The sequence below is a fragment of the Rosa chinensis genome, chromosome 2, assembly GCF_002994745.2.
Source record: "Rosa chinensis cultivar Old Blush chromosome 2, RchiOBHm-V2, whole genome shotgun sequence".
NCBI classification, from domain to species: Eukaryota; Viridiplantae; Streptophyta; class Magnoliopsida; order Rosales; family Rosaceae; genus Rosa; species Rosa chinensis.
Genome location: NC_037089.1, coordinates 58,223,724 through 58,245,820, shown reverse-complemented (window position 1 = coordinate 58,245,820; position 22,097 = coordinate 58,223,724). Strand labels below are relative to the sequence as shown.

Sequence of the window (22,097 nt, the reverse complement as noted above, 5' to 3'; positions counted from 1 at the left end):
GAATTTTATTGTGCCCGTGGGGGTGAGTGAGAATTTGTTTTGAAAAATTTGGACATTGAGTCAGACTCCTTTTTTTTTTTTTTCTTTTTCTTTTTTAGAAAGAAAATAAAAGAAATCATTCAAAACCTATGGAGATTACATGGTGCAATCTGAGCCGTTTGATTTCAACTGCCGCTTGATCTGGGGCCTCTGGGCCGTGCATCACTCATTCTATTTGAAGTATAAATATCAGGCTCGAAAGTCTCAACTGTGCATGGCGAGAGTGGTAGCGGTAGCTTTGTAGAGACTAGAGAGAGAATGAGGTGAAGGATTATATGGTGTCTCCTTTTCGGATCGTCAACTTTGGAGCTGCCGGCAGGTTTTCCGCATGAGTGTCGGGCGATTTTGGTTGCAATCGATCGGCGAAGACCGAGTTAAGAGGTTTGATCTACTCTTCGAGTTCATTTTCGAGTTTTGGTTGGTATTTTGGGTCCGTCGGCCACCAGATTCATCCGAAATCAGTATCTCGGATGAGTCAGTTGTTTAGAACGTACTGTAGCTATATGACTCATAATCTGCAGAAAAGCTTTTATGGATTTTTGTAAGTGCCAAAGTGTAGTGTTCATATATTTGTTTGGATCTTGAATAATCTGAGGTCCTCTAGCTCTCGATCATGAGTGTATGTATTAATTGTACTGCACGTCTAGCTAGGTAAATAAATGGGGTAATTCCCGCATACCCAGAAAACCTTGGTATTTTTCCCAACTGCCCAACACTTTGGTATTTCACTATTGATGAAAGACAAAGACTAACAGGGATAGTTTTAACAAACAAATGCCATTTGTATCCTATGTTGACCTTAGATTCCTCTACCGTTCTATCCAACAAAAAGGAACAGTAAAAAACTTTAAAACAAAAACAAGACTAGCCTTCAACATGCCACATTTCGCCTAACGACTTCCTGTCTAAACGGCTACTCACAGGGCGGAATCACTGCTGCTTGTCCTAATTTTTTCCGTTTTAAAACTGATTCTTTTGGCTGAACAGTAAAGCTTTAGAACTTTAGCTTTCCATGGGATGCATGCATACGAATGTTAAACTTTGACATAGTAAATCATGCATGATAAAGATGATTACGAAATGTAATGACATAAATATTTTATAAAGAAGTGGGTGAACAACCATCTGAATTTATTTATTCAAATATACATATAAAACCTTTAAACAATCAGAGCCTCATTCTCAGGTAAACAGCAAAAGCTGTTTAGCTATCCATAAGAATGAGAACAGTTACTTACTTGTACTGAAAGCACACTACTTCACACCTAAACAGGAAAGGAAGCACACTGCTATTCTATTTTATTTTCAGAGGAGTGTTTCTGATCTCAACTTCGAATCTAGTTCTTAGTTGGTCTCGTTTTCGAATGCCTTCTAAGAGAAGCTAAAGCTCCTTATATAGGGAGCGGAACTCAAACCAGAATTCAAAATACAAAAATGTACAGGACAACTCCGTGACTCTTGCTTTTCGTAGTGCTCCTGCTGGTGGAGGTCGGTCAGGGAAAAGCAAAAGGAAAAAGTGAAATGTTTTTCACTTAACCTTTTCTTTTTTGAAAAGGAAAAAGCAAAAGTAGCTTTAGAAAAGTCTAAAGTTCTACAGTTGCTATTTTGGTGCTGATTCTTCACCTGTAGCTTCACATGTTCTCATCTGTTTCAGAATGGTGGCCAAAGACAAAGGAGTTGTTGTCCGCCTGGGCCATGCGAGCTGTTGTTGCGTTGTCCTCGACGTCTGTATCAACATACATCTTGTAGTGGTTGTCATTTTCAAGTTTTTCCACCCAGCGCATGCATGCCATTGTCGAGTCTATCTCTTTTCTGGTTAGAGATAAGAATATATCACTGCTGACTACGTCAGGATGATCGTAAGCGGTGATAATTGTTTTTTCTCCTGCTGCCAGGAATGTGTTGTTGCTGTCTTCAGAGATGATCTTTTTGATGTAGTCAAGAGCCATGGCCTTCATCCAGGGAATGCTAGAATTTGGTTGGCCGTTGTATGCTACACAGGCTGGTTGAAGATATCTTCTTTGAATAATTCTCACATAATGATATGGAGGAATATATTCAACTTCACCATCTGTCTTCTGGATCCATTCTGGAGGAGTGGACCTGAACTTCAGACGAAGCATACAGTTGTCTCTTCTGATGTTCTTGACCGTGTTGACAATAATAGGCGGCAAGCCTCTTAGATCATCATTAGTTTTAGTCCACAGATTATGGACAAAACTATTTTCAACAAGCCAAAGCTTGTGTTCTTGAGGATGTTCACTCTGAACATTTACCAGGTATCTTCCAACATATGGTCCTGAGACAATAAAGAGGGTTGGAGGAACTAGGTTTTCAGGATTGTGCCTTCCTATCAGATCATGGAATTCATACCAGTCTGATTCATTGAGTGCCATGATAGGAACCCTAGCACTTTCTGGACTTTCAAGGAAGGATAGTTTTTCTTTCCTTACAGCACTCTGCTGAGTATGAAGCTCGTCACCTTGTGGTTTACCATTTTCGTAGAGTTCTTCAGCTAATGCGAAGAGAGCTGGGAACATCAAACCACTGCTTCTTTCTTGAAAGGCGAATAAGAGATTATCCAGGATTGCCTTCTGGTGATAAGCTAGTCTCCTGCCAGTTCTGAACACAGGAGTATCAAAAGTTCTTAATTCATAATTAAAAACATTTATAACTCCACTCGGAGTTGGTCTGCTTTTTGGCAAAGCAGCAGCCATCAACGGTCTTGATGAGCCTTTACCGTCTGCCGTTTGAGACGGGCTAGCCAATCCTTTACCCTGGGATTGATCAGTTGAGGCCAAGCCTTTTGAGCTTAGCAGAAACCTTTTAAGAACTTTTTCTTTGGTTTCTATGGGATCTTCTTCAGGTTCATGCTCTTTCCCAGATCTTCTGCTTCTGGGATTACGACCTTCGTCGTTTTCTTTTTGGCTGAACATGGCTAATTCTCTGGTCAATGCGTCTGGAAGATAGTTCTTGTTTCCTGCAATTAATTCAACAGTATAATCATATTGGTTAAGAAACAATTGCCAGTTTGCTAATCTTCCTCTGTCAGCAGCTTTATCTAGTTTAAAATTTTTGAAATTCTTTACTCTGGCACAATCAGTGCGCACAATAAAGGGTTTTCCAAGAAAAGCTGGAGAGTTCAAAATTGTCTTTTTGACAGCCAAAATTTCCTTTTCCCCTGTGGGATAATTCAGTTCTACAGGGCTGAACTTGCCACTACAAAATTTGCAAATCTTTTCAATGTTGGTTCCAGGCGCTTTCGCCAAAACAACACCAGACCAGTAATTATCGCTCGCATCAGTTTGGAGGATAATCTCGTCATTCTCTTCTGGTTGTTGGAGAGGAGGGAGATTCTTGCAGAGGGTTTTTATTTGCTTCACGATTTTTTCATCATCTTCTGTGAAGTTCCATTTTTTCTTGGAACTTGTCTTGGGAGATAACATTGCTGTTAACCCTGAGATTCTAGGGATGAAATCTCTCCCATAATTTATGACACCAAGGAATCTCTCTAGACTCTTAGCATCAGGAATCTTGTCTGGGAACTTCCAGACCTTTTCAATAATGTGAGGTTGGAGCTTTATGACTCCATTCTTGATGTTTATCCCTAGGAAATCAACTTCATCAAGGATAAAGAAGATTTTCTTCTCTCCTAGGATAATTCCATGCTGAACTATCAGCTTTGTGACCTCATGGAGGTGTTTCATGTGTTCTTCTCTGTTTTTGGAGAAGACGAGGATGTCATCTATATAGACGACGCAGAACTCCGCTACATGCTTGAAGATGTTGTCCATCTTTCTTTGGAAGATTGAGGGAGCTTGCTTGAGACCAAAAGGCATTACCAGCCATTCGTAATGACCTTGTGGTGTTCCAAATGCAGTGAGAGGTACACTCTCAGGATGCATCTTGACCTGCCAGAAACCCGACTTTGCATCGAATTTCGAAAAGACTTTAGCTCCTCTGAGCTGGTTGATCAGCACTCTGACTTGAGCGATCTGATATCCGTCTTTGACAGTCTTCTTATTGACATCTCTGTAGTCAATAACCATTCTAGCTTTTCCTCGTAGATTTTCTGCATGATTTCTCACATAGAATGCTGGGGCATGATGAGGGCTAGTGGAAGGTTGAATTAATCTCTTCTTCAGGAGATCTTCAATATCAATTCTAAATTCCTTTTGATCTTCCTCTTTGTACTGAGGAATAGCTTTGACATGACAGATAGCGTTCATGTCATGCAATCTCAATTCACAGACCACTGGGTCTTTTTCCCAAAACTTCTGCGGATTTGTATCCACATTCTGCTCGAGTAGTTTCTTGATTTTGTCAAGAGTGGGAATTTGTTGAGACTCAAGCTTGTTCTGAAAGTGCTTGAGGTTGTGCTCATGGATGAAACTAGCTTCTTCATCTCCACTAGCTTCTTCTTCTTCTTCTGAAGATTCTTCAACAAGCAGTTCTTCTTGTTGTTTGATTTGGAGTATGGGCTCAAATTTGGGTTTGTAGGGAGTAAGATCACCACTATTCTGTTGCGATCTCTGATAGTGAGTAGTAAAACCGGGACCGACCACACTGAATGCATGTGTGAGTCTGTCTGCCCAGAACACCCGTTCTCCTTTTCTGAAGCCGATTGCTTCTTCATCCTGAATGAATCGTTGTTGGAGAATAAAATCATTTCCCAACAAGAAATCAGATCCTTGGCCTTCAGATTGCCAAACACTCTGGATGATAAATGTTCCTCCACCAATGGTGATATGAACATTTTTTGCTACTTTCTTCATAGTGAGATGGCTTCCATCAAATGTAACACCAGTAGCTGACTTCTTTTTATCTTCTTTCCAGAGTTCGTCTGGAATTGCAAATCTTTTTGCAACAGTAAAACCTGATCCATTATCTACAAAAGCATGTAGATGATATTTCCTGTGATCAGGGAACTTGAGTCCAATCTCGATGTAGTTGCTGTATCTACTTGTAGAGACGACTTTCGATTGGTGAAGCTCTTTTTCTTGAGCTTGCTCCTGAGGAATGAATGGTTTGCATTCTTCTGGAATATTTTCCTGAGTGGGTGATTTGTCATCATCATCCCAATCTGTAGGACTTATCTCTTTGCTGTCTGGATCATTGAACCAGGAAGGAGGATCGTATCTGACTTTATAATCAAACTTGCCGGAAGGTTGGCCAAGTAGATCCCATGTGTCAGTATTCTCCTGTCGTTCTAAGAGATGAACAATCTCTGGTGGTTTCACCAGTTCTTCATTTTCTGGTATTTCAACCAGTTCAATTTCTTCATCGATTGTTTCTTCACCGATGATTTCTTCCTTTATTCTTGAGGAAGAAGGTTGTTGTTCCACTGTTGTTTCTTGGAACACCGTTGTTGCAACTCCTTTTGCTTGTTCCATGGTTTCCTGGAACAGAGTTTCAACTTCTTTCGCCTTTTTCTCAGCGAAATACTCTTCATATTCTTGCTCAACCCATTGGCTGACAAGACCATTCTTGGTTTTTCTTCTAGCTTCAGCTATGAAGCATTCTTTGTGATACGTCTTCTTAGACTCTTCGCAGAACATAGGGAGACCATTCTTCTCGTGACAAAAGCAGTAGTCACAAACGAATGAACCAGGGTTTACCTGATAAGAAGACATGAAGGATTCTGTCTTGCTTTCTTCCCAATTTTTGACTTTCAAAACATTCATTTGTCTGGATTCGAAGTACTCTACTTCAGAATCATTCTCAGACTCTTCTGATGAACTTTCTTCTTCTTCAGACCAGGCAGAGTAGACTGTCCTGTCGTCATCTTCATCATCAGAATAGGCTATTTCGTAGCCTTTCATGTTTGCTACCTCTACTATTTGCTCATATTCTTCAAAGAGAGCTTTAGTAGATCTGTTACCCTTTTCCGGGCATTCATTGGCATAGTGCCCTTCAGCTTTGCATAACCAACATCTGCAAGCTTTCTTGCTAGGTTGTTTATGCTGATGTGTATTCTTCTTTTTCTTGAAGAACTTCTTCTTTGGATCTTCATCCTGCTGCTTCTTGTAATTGGAGCTTTTCTTGAATCTCCAATTCTTCTTCTGATTACTCTTTTTGAATTTTTTAGAGTAATATTTTTCTTTTTTCTTCTTTCTGTGGAATTTGGTGTCATGACATCCCCAGTTTGTGGGCATATCCAGTATTCCATAACAGAAATTTTCAACTCCTTTGAGTTGCTTCTTGGCCATCTTAGCTCTAAGATTGGCTTTGCATTGCTCCTTCAGTAATTGCCGGATTCTGTCGGCAATTCCTCCAACTGAAAATCTTTCAATTGGTTTCTCAGCTATGCTTTCTCTCACAGCTGTTCTCCATGGTTCAGGGAGCTTTCTGTGCAACAGATTAACTAGATCAGTATTCTCTAGTTCACCAATTGTACAGTAATATTCCTGAAATTCATTCAGGTATTCTTCGAAATATCTCATGTCACAGATTTTGAGAGCATAGATATTCGACTTTGCCGTTTCTTTGGCTTTATCACTCAGATTTGAGAGATCTCCACATAACTGATCGTACAGGGGTACTGCAAAATCATACGGAGACTTTGAATTTTTTATCTCTTCAAGCCAGTCTCTTCCTCTGGCGGTTTCTTTGAAAGATAGGTAGTACTTTTTTGCCACTCCAGTGAGAGTAGTTTCATAGTACAGCTGCAAATCTGGTGCTTCAAATTTTCCAAGGGTCAGTGCAGAAGCCATCATCAGGCTATCTACCCATTGGTCAATGGTTTTTCTTTTGTCTAGACTCTTGTCTAGATTCAGCCAGATTCCATAGTTGGTGATAGGAACTCTGGGCAGATTGTCCTCTGGGACAAATCTCTGGGAATTTCTTTCTCCTTTTTTACCCGTGGGGGCTTTCTGAACTGGGAGTTTCATTTCCCTTGTTTCTTTTTTTATGAAAGTTCTGGAGCTTCCTCCTTCTTCCATTTCAACATCTTGGTAAGGAAAGACTTTTCTTGTCTTTCTGCATTTGAATTCTTTCATTTCCTCGATTAGTTTTTCTAATCGTTCAGGACTTTCGCAATTCTCAGCTTCTTTGTAAAGATCATAGAGCCTCTCAGCTCTGAGCATATGGACTGGTCTGCATAGATCAGCTTCCAGTTCTTCTTCTGATATTGGCTCTTCAATAGTGGGTTTTGTTCCACTGACACCGGCTTCTCTGGTGCTGTAGCTTCTTCTCAGAAGACTGCTGTTTATCCTGATGTTCTCAGGACGGACATCACTTTTCCTGTGATCTTCAAAGTTGAGGCTGATTTCTCCAGTGCGTCTACTCTCGTAGATCTTTGCTTTTGCTCTTTCCGGCAATTTTTTTGGACCGGACAGTTTCCATTCAAGAGGAAAAGTTACTTCATTCCAAGCAACCTTGTGAATCTGCTGTGAATGGTTCTTCTGGCTGGTGAGGAATCCAGTAGTGAGACCAGGGATATTGGAGATCCTTGTCTTTGGTTCCACTGTGGTGCTCATCAGTTTATAGTACACTCTGTATACTATTGCCAATTCTTGCATTTCTTCTTTCATTGAGATCCCGTCTGTCTTGACTCTCAGTCTGAGGCAGTGGGCTGCATCCTTCAAGCTGGTTGAAAAGTTGGGGAAGCAGTTGAAATATGCTACCTGGTTGCATAGTGACGCTTCTAGAGTTCCCAACAGACTAGCTTGGAAGTCTGTCAATCTGTTGTCTTGCAGGACACATAGGACTGAACAGTTGATGCCTTCTCTTGCCAACAGTTTTATGCCGACTTGGACTGCTCCAATGTGCATAAATTGGTACTGCTTTGCTTGTGCTCTGGCAACTTCAGCAGGGGTGATCATCAAGAGATCTGTTTCTCCTGTTGTTGATGGGGTTGTGAATTCAAGTACTTTGAAATGATGGCTATCCATCAGGTCAAATGTTCCCCGTCGGTAGATCTGTTTGAAATCTAGCTTTGGAATTGAGGAGTTTTTTACCTCATGCTCGATTTCATTGTATTCAAATTCTTCAGAATTTAGGAGTTGAACTCCTTTCTTCTTTCCAAAGATGCTTAACATCTTCATTTCTCTTTTTTCTGTATTCTCCGGGTTTTCATACCGGATACTAGACTGACTAGTAGATGGTTCCAGAAAAATCATGTTAGGAACACGATTTGAGTCTGGTTTCTCTAATGGTTTGAACCCATTAGTCTTCTTTTTTACTGTAGGCAATTTCTTGTCCTTCAGTATAGATTCCAGCGTTTTTTGCTGTTCTTTGATTTTTCTACTGACACTTGTCAGTTTTTCTTCTTCCGTTTTTGGAAGATCTTTGATATAATCCAGTTTGTTTTCCAATCTTTCCAATTGGTGGATTATAGCAGGTATTGTTTCTAGTGTCGACTGACATCTAGATATTTCTAGTAACATCTTCTGATATTTCTCATCAGAAGCTTTCAGTAGAGAATTTATTTTCTCTAGTAACAATTCTGACATTGTCCCCATTAAGGAGAGGTTCTCCTTTGAGCCTTTTACAAGCTCTGATACCAGTGAGGTGCGGATCTAACCAATGCTCAAATAATTCAGAGGTTTTTGTTCCTCTTCCAGAACATATAGGAGATTTTCTATCTCTTCTTCTATTTTATAGATTCTAGTCTGAAGTCTATAAATAATATCCCAGTAATTGGGAGATTCTCTATCAAGGCTGTCCCGATAGGTTTTTAATTTTCTCAGTTTTTCTCTCTCTTTCTGCAGTTCTTTAGTAGTATGTTTGCATATAGCTACTAACTCAAGTCTGTCTACTACTGAAATTATGAATAGTAATTTGTACTGTTTACCTTGCGAATTAGAGGATGACTGTCAGCTTCATATATATATTCAAATGAAACAAACTCTGATGGGCCCACCACGTTTCTAAAACAACATATATAAATTTATGAAAGAGACATATGCAGATGCAGACTCTAACAGATCAAGATAACAAAGAAAAAGGGTACTAATGGTAGTGATTTTGAAAAGACGGGTAGGTAGGAAAGAAAGTGAGAAAAAGTTGTGTAAAAGGGAACAAAAATAATACACTGGGGTGTATGAGAAGTATTTTCCCAGATTTGGGGTGTATGAGCATTAACCCTAAATAAATTGCTACTGACCTTTTGGTTTGACAGATTCTGTGAGCGCGTGGTTTCACGCTCTGTGTTCAATTATGATGTCAGCAGCCTGTGACGTCAACCCTACACAAAGGCCTCATTCTTCACTGCTCTCAAAACCTCCTGCGCCTTTGTCTCACTTATTATTACTAGCTATATTGGCTTTTTTTATCTTGGCACAGGGACAAGACTTATATGACTTTGACCAAATTGACGACCCTACTGTTCTCCCACTCATCACACAGATTGTGTATGGCCGCATCTCCAATGCCACAGCAATTCTCAGTCGGGATCTTAGCAACCATTCCAGCTTCTGTGTTAAAGACCCGTAAGCTTTCATATAGTTAGTTACTTCTCTGTACGTACGTTTGACATGAAACAAAACAAGAGAATGCTTATCGAATTCGCAGAGGGTTTTGTAGATTTAATTAGTTTGATTTTGATGCCCAATTCGCTGTTTCAGGGAAGCTGATTGGAACCAGGCATTTAACTTTTCGTCCAATCTGGATTTCTTGGAATCATGCATTCAAAAGACTAAAGGTACAAATAGTATTATTTTGATTTAGAAAGGCAATGGATGTTTGCTTTGTTTGGTTCACAAGTAAAGTAGGGATGCTAAAATTCAAAATTGTAAGCATAAGGTTTTGTATCTTTGCAAATCAAATATAGAGATATATGTTTCCATGCTTCATTTCATGGCTCTAATTAGAGTGGTTGAGATATTTTATCTTTGGTAACAGTCATTCCTCCTGGACTACCTAGCAATCTAGTCGTAAATTTGAGCTTGTTTTAACATATCTTTCCTGGTGGTTTTGCGGTTCAACAGGAGATTTTGCACCGCGTTTGTGTACTGCAGCGGAGATGAAATTCTACTTCAAAAGTTTATTTGAAAAATCTGAGAGCGCAAATTACGTGAAGCCTAATGAAAATTGTAATTTTACCTCATGGATTTCGGGGTGTGAACCTGGATGGGCTTGTAGCATTGGCCAGAATCAGCATATTGACCTTCAAAATTCAGACGACATTCTTGCTAGAACTCACAACTGCCAGCCTTGTTGTGACGGTTTCTTCTGTCCACACGGTCTTACTTGCATGATACGTAAGTAGCTGAAGTTCTCAGTGCTTCTTTTTTTCACTTTTTTTAATTTTTTTTTATTAAGAATTGGAATTAGCTTCTAGGAACGAAATTAAAAAAAATAATTGTGTGGTGTTGATGATTACCATCCCTTTCTCTAAAATGTAATTGTGTTTCCTTGATGCATTTTCCCTTACTTTCTCTCAATTGAAATCCTGTTCTTGAAGCTTGTCCGTCGGGTTCTTATTGTCCCCCGGCAACACTGGACAAAACGACTGGTGTTTGTGAACCGTAAGTTCAGATCTAGCTTTGCCGATCACTATATCTGTTGTGTTCAACAGCCTTTAATGTGTAAAAACGATACATTAATTAGTGTGTTATTGCAGATACAAATACCAACTACCTCCAGGGAAACCAAACCATACTTGTGGAGGAGCAAACATATGGGCAGATGTTGGTACTAGTAGTGAAGTATTTTGTCCAGTTGGATCATACTGTCCAACGACTGTGAGAAAAATTCCTTGCAGTAGTGGGTAAGATGTTTCATCAAACTCATTTGATGTTTAGCTGGTTCTCCTGTACGTTATAATTCTGATTTGACAAGAAATTTTAGACTAGGAATATGGGATTTGTGTTTTTGACTTTTGAATCATTCTCGTTATGTATTAAGTCATTTTTCATGCAATTGCAGACACTACTGCAGGATGGGTTCTGCCTCTGAGAAACGTAAGTTTTATTTTGTTTCAGCTTCCCAATTAAATAAGCGTTGTATCATGTTTCTGTTTGTGGTGTATCTTTAATGATCACACCCCTCTATCTTCTTAACCTGGAATTTGGACTTCTGCCTTCTGTGCAAGCAGCTGACCTTTGAATAATTTACGTTGCAGGCTGCTTTAAGCTGACTTCATGTAATCAGAGCACTCCAAGTCAAAATAGTTATGCATACGGAATAGTGCTTATAGTAAGTTCTTTGCATTACTTCAGAAACAAAACCTTGATATCAGCAGACATAGTGAGGCTCACTATGCTCATCCTAACAAAAGTTTCTATATGATATATTCTAGAGAGAAAGTCTTCAGAACTGTTGTTCCATGCATACTTTATTTTGGCATCCCATATACATTATCTTGCAGACAACTTAATTTATATATGTAGTGTAATTGTGGAAGCATACTGATGAGTTATGACTGGTGCACAAAAATATAAAATTAACTTTATGCTATTCAATTTCTCATGCAGGCAGCTCTGAGTACTCTTCTACTTATTTTTTACAATTTTTCCTACCAAGTTCTCACCACTAGGAACAGGACACTGGACAAATCCCGGGAAGCGGCAGCAAAAAATGCAAGGCAGATAGCAAAGTCATGGAAATATGCTGCAGACGCTGCAAAGAATTTTACAAGTGGATTGCCAGCTCATTTATCACCCAAGTTTTCTAAAAAAAAGGACGTCCCAGGTGCACCTCTGCATCCAAGTGCATTCTCTGCTTCTTTGTCCTCACCTGTGCCATCTAAAGGAAAGCAAAAGGAATCTGGTGAGCTGATCCAGATGAGTGAAACTGAAGACAATCCAGAGAGTTTTGAACCGTTTATATTTGGACCTGAGGATACAATTGTAGGAAATGTGTCAAGAGGAAAAGTAACACGTACTCATGACCAGATATTCAAGTATGCTTATACTCAACTTGAGAAAGAGAAGGCTCTGCAGCAAGACTACAAGGACCTTACCTTACCTGGGGTGGTTAAAATGGCCAATAATATTCAGACAAGGAAAAGGCCTCTGATGGAGATTTATTTTAAAGACCTTGCACTTACTTTGAAAGCGCCAAATAAACATATACTGAGATGTGTAACTGGTAAAATAAAGCCTGGCTGCATTACTGCAGTCATGGGTCCGTCAGGTGCTGGAAAAACAACATTTATTTCTGCTCTAGCTGGAAAAGCAATTGGATGCAAGGTGACTGGTCTAATTCTTATAAATGGAAAGAATGAAGCAATCCATTCGTATAAAAGAATCATAGGTTTTGTGCCGCAAGATGATATTGTGCACGGAAACTTGACAGTGGAAGAGAATTTGGGGTTCAGTGCAAAGTGCAGGTGTGCCACATTCTGTTCTTTGCAGATCTCACTCTAACAGCACATTTTATTATTCACACGTTCATATTGTTACTACATTTTGAAAATTTGGTGTTGTAGTTTATCACCAACCAGCTCACTACGAAGTTCAATATGAAGCGGTGATGCAAACGCATGAACCCCAGATAATCAATCAAAATGTTGTTTGGTTTTACTGTGATATTATGCTGGTGGTTACCCTGAATTATGTTCTAGAATGCAAGTTTCAACATCACAAAATTTTCACACTTTGAATTTCTCCCAGTTGAATTAGTTTTACGGTTTTATATTTGTCCATGGCCTGAACTAAAAGATGGTTAGTTAGACAATGTAGTTGTAGTCACTGCCTCAGTGGTGCTACTTTTTGATGATGCACTTCTGATTTTTGAAGATTGTCAGTGGACTTATCAAAAGCAGATGAATTTCTAGTGACTGAAAGAGTTATCGAGTCCTTGGGCCTTCAGACGGTACGCAATTCCTTGGTTGGAACTGTAGAGAAGCGAGGAATTTCTGGAGGACAGAGGAAACGTGTGAATGTTGCCATGGAAATGGTTATGGAACCTTCACTTTTGATTTTGGATGAACCCACATCAGGGTTGGACAGTGCCTCTTCTCAGCTACTTCTTAGAGCACTTAGACGGGAAGCTTTTGAAGGGGTAAACATTTGCATGGTGGTTCACCAACCTAGGTACCTTTCAATACAAGGTTCTCTAAACTTTGAATTTGCATGTTTTTTGTTTTTTTTTGGTCTTGAGTGAATTTATAAAACTATTTTCTACTTTTTGTTTGGATTCTTGAGTGTGTAGCAAGCTTTATTGCAAATGTTTGGTAAAAGAAATAATGTTCTAGAACTATCTTAGATTCTCCTTTGTGTTCTTTCTTCCATTGGATTAGTACTCTCTGACATTCATTCTCCTTTGTGTTTGCTAAAACTTCTGCTCCAGTTATGCATTATTCAAGATGTTTGATGATCTTGTACTCCTGGCAAAAGGGGGCCTTACTGTCTATCATGGATCAGCGGAGAAAGTTGAAGAATACTTTGCAGGCCTTGGGGTCAACGTCCCAGACCGGATCAATCCTCCGGACTACTTTATTGACATTTTGGAGGGAATAGTAACAACAGAACGCAGCTCAAGTGTATACTATAAAGAGCTTCCTATCAGATGGATGCTTCATAAGGGGTACTCAGTACCCCCTGATATGTGGCACAGTACTGCTGGACTTGCATCGTCCTCAACTGGTGGAAATTCAATTGATGAAACAAATATTGCTGCTGCTGAAATGGAGGAACCATCTGTTTCAGCAAGTCTAAGGAAATACATAAAGCCTAATGTAAAATTGAATTGTGATTCAATATGGCTCAATTTCTTGAAATCCAATGATTTATCAAACCGGAGAACTCCAGGAGTACTTCAGCAATACAAACACTTCCTCTGCAGGTACATTATCAATGTTTTCAGGTGCCTTTGTATATCACATTCTGATCATGGCAATACTTAATTACAGAATGAAAAGCATCAAAAAGTGCCATGCATTTTAAGTTTTTTTTTCAGAAATATCTCCAGGTAGTTGATTATGATATGAAAAGTTAGTTTAGAGATAAAATAACAATTGGAAGCTTGCTTCCTATTCTTTTTTGTGTTAATCACAACTCTGAGAACCAAATGAAGGGTGAGGTACACTCATGTCACTTTGGCAGTTTCATCATCCATGTGATATATCATTTTCTGAGACCATTCTTTTACACGGTGTCTTGAAAACATGTCATATCTTGTGTTCTCTATATCTATGGGGTTCTGCCATGGGGAAGGACATGCAAAAGAAGAAAAGTAGACGCATATACTTACCTATTTCCTATATTACTTTGCAACTGCTGATACATTCATTTCATGTCAGACTTGGTAAGCAGAGACTTCGAGAAGCTCGAATACAAGTAGTGGATTATTTAATTTTACTACTTGCTGGAGCCTGCTTAGGATCACTTGCTAAAGTGAGCGACCATAATTTTGGAGCACTTGGTTACACATATACCATTATTGCAGTTTGTAAGTACAACATATACCATAATTTTAGAGCACTTGGTTACACATATACATTCCTTCTAGGCTCAAATGATTGATACTTTTTCCCCACTCGTGTTATTTTTCCACATTAACATAGGAGTATATATATAAGGCCTAAAAGATGCACACCTACTATATTAAAGTCAATGTCGGCTCTGATAAATCAATATGATAGGCAATGCATGCGTATTTTACTTCCATCATGCATATGCGTAAAGTTTGCATGTCCTTACCATTACTCTTGTTCCTGATTTGCAGCTCTACTGTGCAAAATTGCGGCCTTGAGATCATTTTCTCTGGATAGATTACACTATTGGAGAGAAGCTGCATCTGGAATGAGCAGCTTGGCTTATTTTCTCGCTAAGGATACAGTTGATCATTTTAATACAGTGATCAAACCTTTGGTGTATCTGTCCATGTTCTACTTTTTCACCGACCCAAGATCTAGCTTAGCGGATAATTACATTGTTCTACTCTGCCTTGTGTACTGCGTAACTGGTATAGCCTATGCATTAGCAATCTTCTTTGACCAAGGTGCAGCCCAACTGGTAAGCACTAGAAACGCAGCATTTAGAGAATGTCATCTGAACATTCATTTTTCACATTCCATCAGTTTTTTTTACTAAGAAGCTGCTATTCTTGCAGTTATCAGTCCTTCTTCCTGTTGTTTTGACTCTTACAGCAACACAGCCTCAGGATAGTGAAATTCTAAAGATTTTGGCCAATTTATGCTATCCTAAGTGGGCTTTGGAGGCATTTGTGATTGCAAATGCTGAAAGGTAGTCATAACTTCTCTGAACAAGTGGTTGCAACATTAATGAACTATGATTGGTGAGTTTTTCTGATCCCAATCACTGAACTATTTCCTATATGTTACAGCTACTCAGGGGTATGGCTAATAACTCGTTGCGGGACGCTTTTGAAAAGTGGCTATGATCTTCATGATTGGAATCTTTGTATAACTGTCTTGATCATCACTGGTTTAGTTAGTCGTGTGATCGCATTCTTTTGTATGCTGATCTTTCAGAAGTGAGATCTCCGAGATCAGCAATCAGCAGAAGACCAAGTTCTGTACAATCTTGTGAAGAAGTTCTTAAAATGTTCATATTGCCCTCAAGTAGTAAAATGGTTGCATTTTGAAATAAAAATTACTGATGATCGATATCCCAAAGTTTAGAGAAATAGAAACTAGAATGTGACAGTAGCGTCTCTTAGTTTGGTATATTATCATTGACGAAACTCATTAAAATTTTGCGAGCATCAAAATTGAGAAATGGGATCTTTGCAAGCATATGAATGATTAAAGACAACAAAAGGAAATGGAGAATGGATAAGCAAAGCTCATTTGGAAAGAAAGAGCGTGTTGTTCATTTCACACATGAATGAACTTAAATCTACAAAGTTTAGATTTGTGTAATGTAACAATGGCCCAGAAAAGGACTGTTGTAATGCAACTTCAAAGAACATTATCCTCACCACAGAACTCAAAACAGAGACCACAGAACTGAATTCCTTTGGAATAATGACCAGTCTTGTTTTTCGTCCCAAAGTTAGGCAGCCCTCAATCACAGACAAAGACCCTTCTAATTTCCCCAAGCCTCTCTGTAATATTCCTTTCCATTCTCTCCGGCCAGACAGTTTTTCAATTCCCACAACGTTGATTATGATTTCTGTATTGAGGGAGATTCCCTTTTCTTACTTACCAACAAGTGTAACATATCTGGTGGTTCAATTCTTCATATATGAAAATAATGAGTCAAAGTAGAAGAACGATGCATTAAGGGACCCAAAGAATAGTTTTAGGGGAATGTCCCTGTTTGGTTCTATCCTATTGAACTAAGGTCGATTTCTACTTTCTGCCTAACCAAGGTTCCAATCCAAAAGGAATACAATGAAGCATACTTGGTTGGAAGCTTTCTTTCAATTTGTAGGAGCTTTACTTGGTAGTTACCATATAAAAATGGCATTTATGATTGCACGAAAGATCTGTTTGGGGGGTGGGTGGTGGTTGGGGCGTGCGTTCAAATGATTCAATGCATACCCCAACCTATATATGGTCAATTTCAATACCAGCTTTACCATAGGCTACATGGTCAATTTATGCGGAAAGATGGTAGATCTGTTTGCATAGGGCACCTTCACGTGTCCGCACATATATCTCACACGTCGATATATACTTCAGTTTAACCATGCATCTTAAATGATTATTATGTGTGATTCCTGTTTTTTATATTCAATTAATGACTCCTTACGAAACCAATGGAGTCTAGAAGAGGAGTGGATTTTAATATCACAACCAGTTAGGGAGACAAACGTTGGTTGCTGACATCACAATATTGCCTACATCTTCCAAGAATGTAGATAATATTGTGTCGCAACTCCTTAGACATTTTTTTTTTTTAACGCAAAGTTGACTAACTCGTACTAGGTGCACTAATGATAGAACCAATAATTGTAATTCTTAATAATAGAGCATTTTTTCTATCTTAAGTTGTTAACCATTTGCTATGGTAGCATTATTTACAACAATAGCTTAGTCTTCATGATGATACTAAAAACTTTGTTCGCAGTCAAACATTATAAAGGACCTTTTCAGGTCGAGCAAAATAATTGAGAAACAAAACACCGTTGTCTCATAGCCAGAGATGGACATTTTTGTTTGGAAGAAATCAAGAATTAGGTAGAGATGGTTACCATAGTCAATTGTTTGTTCAGACCGAAAAAAAAAATATAGATTGTTTGCTCCCCAACAATAAGTCAGAAAATTAGTCCCTCTCAATAATGGGAATGGGAAGGTGGATCTCCTTTGTGTCCTTCATTGTTTGTAATTATGCAATGGTCTCAATCACAAGGAAAGAAAAGTGGCCAAATCAAATCTAAGCAGGATTTCATCGTGTTTCCTTTTTCTCTCATCTCCTGCTAACATGCAAACCGTCTAGTGGTCTCAATCAAATGATGGACATGTCACTGGTGTGCCAAATCAATCAAAAGTTCAAAACGCAGGTTTTCTTTGTAGGAGGCATAATCAAAATGACATACAGATAGATCAACCAGTGCTTGGCTTGACACCTTATAAACCCAAACCAATGGGTGGGGCTGAAGTTGGTTTCTTACACAAAACTAAGAGTTAGAATAATGTACCATCACAACACTGTCTTTTTTACTCTTTTTCCACAAGATTTTTCAGCAAAAAGGAACCACTCGTACGCATTAGTTGATTGCAGCTAGTACTTTCTTCTGTCTCTCTCTTTCCCTTCTTCACTGAGAAATTATAATACCAAAACTTTAGGTAGGAACACAAAATTAGGTACAGACTTCAGTTCTCCAGAGTGGAGCTCCTCAGTTCTTCAGTTCTTTACCGCTGCGAACTGCAAATTAATTAAGACCATCAGACTACTGGTACATGAACAAATTAATTAAGACCAATATGAGTACATAAAAGAATCAGATAATTAAATATCAAACTCACTACTAAGTGCAGAAAGTTCAGAGCTCTTGAGCACACGCAACCTCTTCACAGTAGACACAAACATGCTGCAGGTCAAACATTGAGAAACAAATTATCAATACTAATTGTTTATGCAAAAAGCCTAATGCAAAGCTGCAAGACCCAAAGACAAAGGGACAATCATACAAATTTTTCAGGTGCAAAAAGACATGCTATGATGCCATTTCATCTAGTTGTGGGGAATCAATCCTTACGTATATAACTAAACAAACAAAAATAGTAACATGATCTTTATGAATAAAAAAAAAGTAAGAACGCATATTGCATGTAAAGAGATCAGGAATCTAATGCTGCATGATTTTATAAAATGGGGATTTGTTGTTATAGGCTCAAATCATATCACAGCAAGTGTTTAAGGGAATATAATATGAGCAAGAACATTAATCTAAACTTTTTTGCATCAGATCCAGAGTGATAAGATAGGTGCTTACTGCCATGGGACATCCCCAACAAGCATCCTGTCACCCTCATTATCTTCATATACGAGAGTATATTCTCCACTTCCATCCAATAAACCTGTAATTTCTTTCTCTTCTTCTATCTTGTTCTTGATTCCACCAGCACAACAATCTCTTTGAGCTAAACACGAGAAAAAGACAAAATAAGATTAAATAATTACATCTTTGACGTACAAAGACTTCATTTTCATGCTAAATTATTAGGCCAAAAAATCTAAGAAACCCCATCTAAACAAATTGGAGGGTAGTTGCAGTTAAAGTAATAATATATGCATAGGAAATGGGTTTGGTAAAAGAGAAACAAGATTAAATAATTACATCTTTTAAGTACAAATAGATCATTTTTAGGCCAAAAAATCTATGAAACCCATCTGAGCAAATTTGAGGGTAGTTGCAGTTAAAAGTAACTTTATGCATACAAAATAGTTTTGGTAAAAAAGGACTTGACCATATGGAATAGTGGCTCTGATTGATTTGATAGACAATACATCAGAGCAAATAGAAAAAAAATCAACTACGTCTCTGAAAATAGGAGAAAAGAAAAAAAATCCAAGAAATATTTGATTAGTAAAAAGGCAATTCATCTAAATAGATGCGGTTAAACTTTATAAGAACTTTATGCATTATAAAATTTGTTTGGTGAAAAATGGATTGACCGAGACCTGGGTGACCATGTCATATTTGCCAAATTAATAGTTGATGCATATCATCTATATATGCTATGAAAACCAGATATGGTATGACAAACTAGATTTGAAATATAACAAGTATGACACACATGCACACAATATTCTTTCAAACAACCAAAGAGAACAGGAACAATTTTTTATAGGTAAATTTACTGTGTAGGTAAAAATGGATTGACCCTATGTAATACACACTAATCAATTAATAGTTGAAACATGAACTAGATGTTGAATATAACCAACATGACCTATGAACTCAATAATTCTCTTTACTAACCAAAAAGAACAGGAGCAATTTGCAACAGGTAAGTCACTACAGTAACTATACAACTATGATCATTACCTGCAAGGAGCCCACGGAAGAGTTCATCAACAGCAGAGGAGAGCTTTTCGTAGCTGGCATAAGCACTGAGGTCTACTTTTCGTCCAATTGGGACTCCATCCATATTGATTTTCACAAACATGCCTTTTCCGTTGGTTTCGACTGGTTTAACATTAGGAACCTTGCTAGGGGCTACACTTTGTGACTCAGGTGCTGGTTTTGAAGAGCTGGTGCTCGCAAGATTCTTCCGAAAAGATCGAATTGGAGGCCAACCCACGACTGGAGCAGGAGCAGTTCTGTTTAGTTTATGGAAGAACAAGAGAAAAAATTAGTTCAAACACTATTTAAGATATCCCAATGTAGATTAAGATGCTCCTGGGAGTTAAAGAAGAACTTAAGAATAGAGCTTCTAACAAACAAAGAAAAAAGGCATAATTTATATTTCCATATTTACACTAAAGGACTCAAAAATAAGGCATGATATAAGAGAGGTTTTCATTGTAAGTAAATCTGTAAAGTAACATTAACAGAAAAGCCAAAAATATTGCAAGTAAATAGAAGAATAAATGATATGCTCCTTGGATAGGAGAGACCCAGGGAAAAAAAATAAAAAGAATTTTTAACCAAAGCGAAAAATCTGTATTACAGTAAATGTAAATGGAAATAATTTGAAACTAAGAACTTCAAAGTATAAGAGCTAATCTCTAGGCTTTATTGCAAGTATATTTGGTAAGATTACATAACTTTAAAGGCAAAACTTGCACAAAAATGCAAGAACAAGCTAGACCAACAAAAAGCTACACATCCTAATGACTAAGCAACAAAAATGTAGCAAAATCTATGCATCATGGCAGTAGAAATTAAAGAATACGGAAAATAATTTGATGCTAGTGAATAAATGTGAAAATTTATCAGAGCCACCAGATATTATATAGAAACATAAAGACGTGAAGCAATTATGCATGGACCACACTTTGTCTATAGCTCTGACTATGTGAACCTTGTGAGTGAATATCCTGTTTCTGAAAAGCTAAAAAATACACACAAGAAAGATGAAAAGAAAAGCTGAGACTACCTTTTCTGAGAAGTGTTGTTGGTCACAGCTGGATTTGCAGAAGCTTTCTTCTTCTCTGCGCTCTGCAAGTCTACCGCTTTAGTGCAACAGGGATGTGACGCCTTCTGGGTGACAGGCAGGCTCTGAGAGCTTGGTGAGAACTGAAGAAAGGAAGGACCTTTTGTCTGGTTGTGGTGGTACCCTGAGGGAGAAGAAGACCATGGAGAGGGCAGGACAGTCTTTCTCTCTGAGGAAGCAAAATGGTGGGTTTGGTTTCCATTGCTGCTGCTGTTGTAGAAGTACCCAAGAGAAAGAAGAGACTCATCTCTTTCTTTGTGGCCTCTGGAGGTGTTGTCTCTCAGATTTGACCAGTCTTGACCAGGAGGACCAAGCCTTAGCTCCAATTTCTTCTCTTCTGAAGAGCCATGGCTCTCATCTTTGCTCACAAGCCACTCTCTTTCTTTGGGAATCAAATCCAGAAGTTGAGGACTTGCCTCCTTCATCTTTTGCATATGACCCAGATAATAAATATTCAAAATCTTCTTTACCCTCCACTTTTCACACCAGAAAATAGATATGAAGGAACTTCACTGTGAAATGAAAGGCACATATATAGAAGTTATTAGAGTTTGCGACACAAAGAACAAAACACAAAATCAACAAACTTGTGAAGTACTAAAAAACATGAACAAGGAAAAATTGAGAGGTCAAGTCATATACCTTGGACAAGTCTTTCAAGTACCAAAGCTCAGACCTTTGAAGCCAAACTTAGAAGACAAAACCTCAAAGACCTTGATATTATGAGAAAGAGAAGCCAGACAGTTTGTTTGAAGAAAAATCTAAAAGACTGAAACCCATATAAAAATAAGAGAACCCAATGCACAACCCCACAAAGATGATGGAGGAAGAAAACAACAAATGGAACACCAACCAAAAGCAAAAGGGTTATGTGAAGCTATAATAGGGATGGGATTGATATCTCTAGCCAAAGCCTTTTTCTTTTTGAGTGGGTTCTCCCTTGTGCTCTCTCTTTTAAGACTTGGGTTGTGAAAACAGTTTTGAGAGTGATTTTTGGCACAAGAGAAATTTAAAAGAGAGAGAAGCAATAACCAGAGAGAGGGAGAGGGAGAGGGAGAGAGAGAGAGGAGAGAGATTCCGACCCCAAAACAGGAAACAGAAATGGACGAGTACACACGCAACCAGAGCCCTCTAAAAAAACGAAAGGAAAGGAAGGGTGGAGCTAGCTACGCTAGGTCTCTGAGGTTGTTCAACTCAAGAAGCAAAGCGTGCTGTTGCTGACCGCTCTCTTCCCCCAAAGATACTCTCTCACACTTGATGTGTCTACCACGCACACAACCCCAAACATCCTTCTTTCTTTATTTTTGGTCATGTCCTTAACAAAGTAGAACAAGAGATCAGAGGGAGGGAGACATTATACACTGACATTCTTGCTCCCAAAGTCACTGACCCTATAGCTAGCTAAAGCTATGTAGCTAGCTAAAGCTATGTGCTTTATGTTGAATTAAGGTTAAAAGCTTGATTATTTAGCACACAAGACAATGCAGTCCACCTTTGTTTAGTGTCAAAGCCACTCCTTAAGTAGATGTCAATTAAGGTGGTTTAATTTGGATAAGCAAGACAGATTGTTAATTAATTCTGGGTTGCTTTTTAGCAG

The 22,097-nt window shown here is 38.5% G+C and overlaps 2 protein-coding genes across 2 annotated transcripts; one reads left to right on the top strand and one right to left on the bottom strand.

Moving 5' to 3' along the window:
- The first annotated feature begins 377 nt into the window (after positions 1–377).
- LOC112186818 (ABC transporter G family member 24) lies at positions 378–15,712 on the top strand. The gene is made up of 15 exons (XM_024325349.2): positions 378–420; positions 9,161–9,470; positions 9,606–9,682; positions 9,969–10,241; positions 10,445–10,508; positions 10,604–10,750; positions 10,909–10,943; positions 11,105–11,178; positions 11,457–12,313; positions 12,723–13,019; positions 13,276–13,770; positions 14,228–14,376; positions 14,653–14,942; positions 15,040–15,173; positions 15,274–15,712. The coding sequence occupies exons 2-15, from the start codon at positions 9,199–9,201 to the stop codon at positions 15,425–15,427; spliced, it is 3,318 nt and encodes a 1,105-aa protein (XP_024181117.1). The 5' UTR covers positions 378–420; positions 9,161–9,198; the 3' UTR covers positions 15,428–15,712.
- Positions 15,713–17,178: 1,466 nt separating this feature from the next.
- Positions 17,179–21,840, bottom strand: LOC112186817 (auxin-responsive protein IAA26). The gene is made up of 6 exons (XM_024325348.2): positions 21,143–21,840; positions 20,444–21,012; positions 19,390–19,664; positions 18,334–18,481; positions 17,864–17,928; positions 17,179–17,762 (listed from the first exon to the last, which is right to left on the bottom strand). Exons 2-6 carry the CDS (start codon positions 20,932–20,934, stop codon positions 17,734–17,736), a joined length of 1,008 nt encoding a protein of 335 aa, XP_024181116.1. The 5' UTR covers positions 20,935–21,012; positions 21,143–21,840; the 3' UTR covers positions 17,179–17,733.
- Between the last annotated feature and the right edge of the window lie 257 nt (positions 21,841–22,097).

Coding starts and splice junctions, on each gene's coding strand:
- LOC112186818 (XM_024325349.2), top strand. CDS start 9,199: ATGATGTCAGCAGCCTGTGACGTCAACCCTACACAAAGGCCTCATTCT. Junction 14,377..14,652: donor ATATACCATTATTGCAGTTT/GTAAGTACAACA, acceptor CCTGATTTGCAG/CTCTACTGTGCAAAATTGCG. Junction 14,943..15,039: donor ACCAAGGTGCAGCCCAACTG/GTAAGCACTAGA, acceptor CTATTCTTGCAG/TTATCAGTCCTTCTTCCTGT.
- LOC112186817 (XM_024325348.2), bottom strand. CDS start 20,934: ATGCAAAAGATGAAGGAGGCAAGTCCTCAACTTCTGGATTTGATTCCC. Junction 18,482..19,389: donor CTTCCGTGGGCTCCTTGCAG/GTAATGATCATA, acceptor TCTCGTGTTTAG/CTCAAAGAGATTGTTGTGCT. Junction 17,929..18,333: donor GTTGGGGATGTCCCATGGCA/GTAAGCACCTAT, acceptor TTTGACCTGCAG/CATGTTTGTGTCTACTGTGA.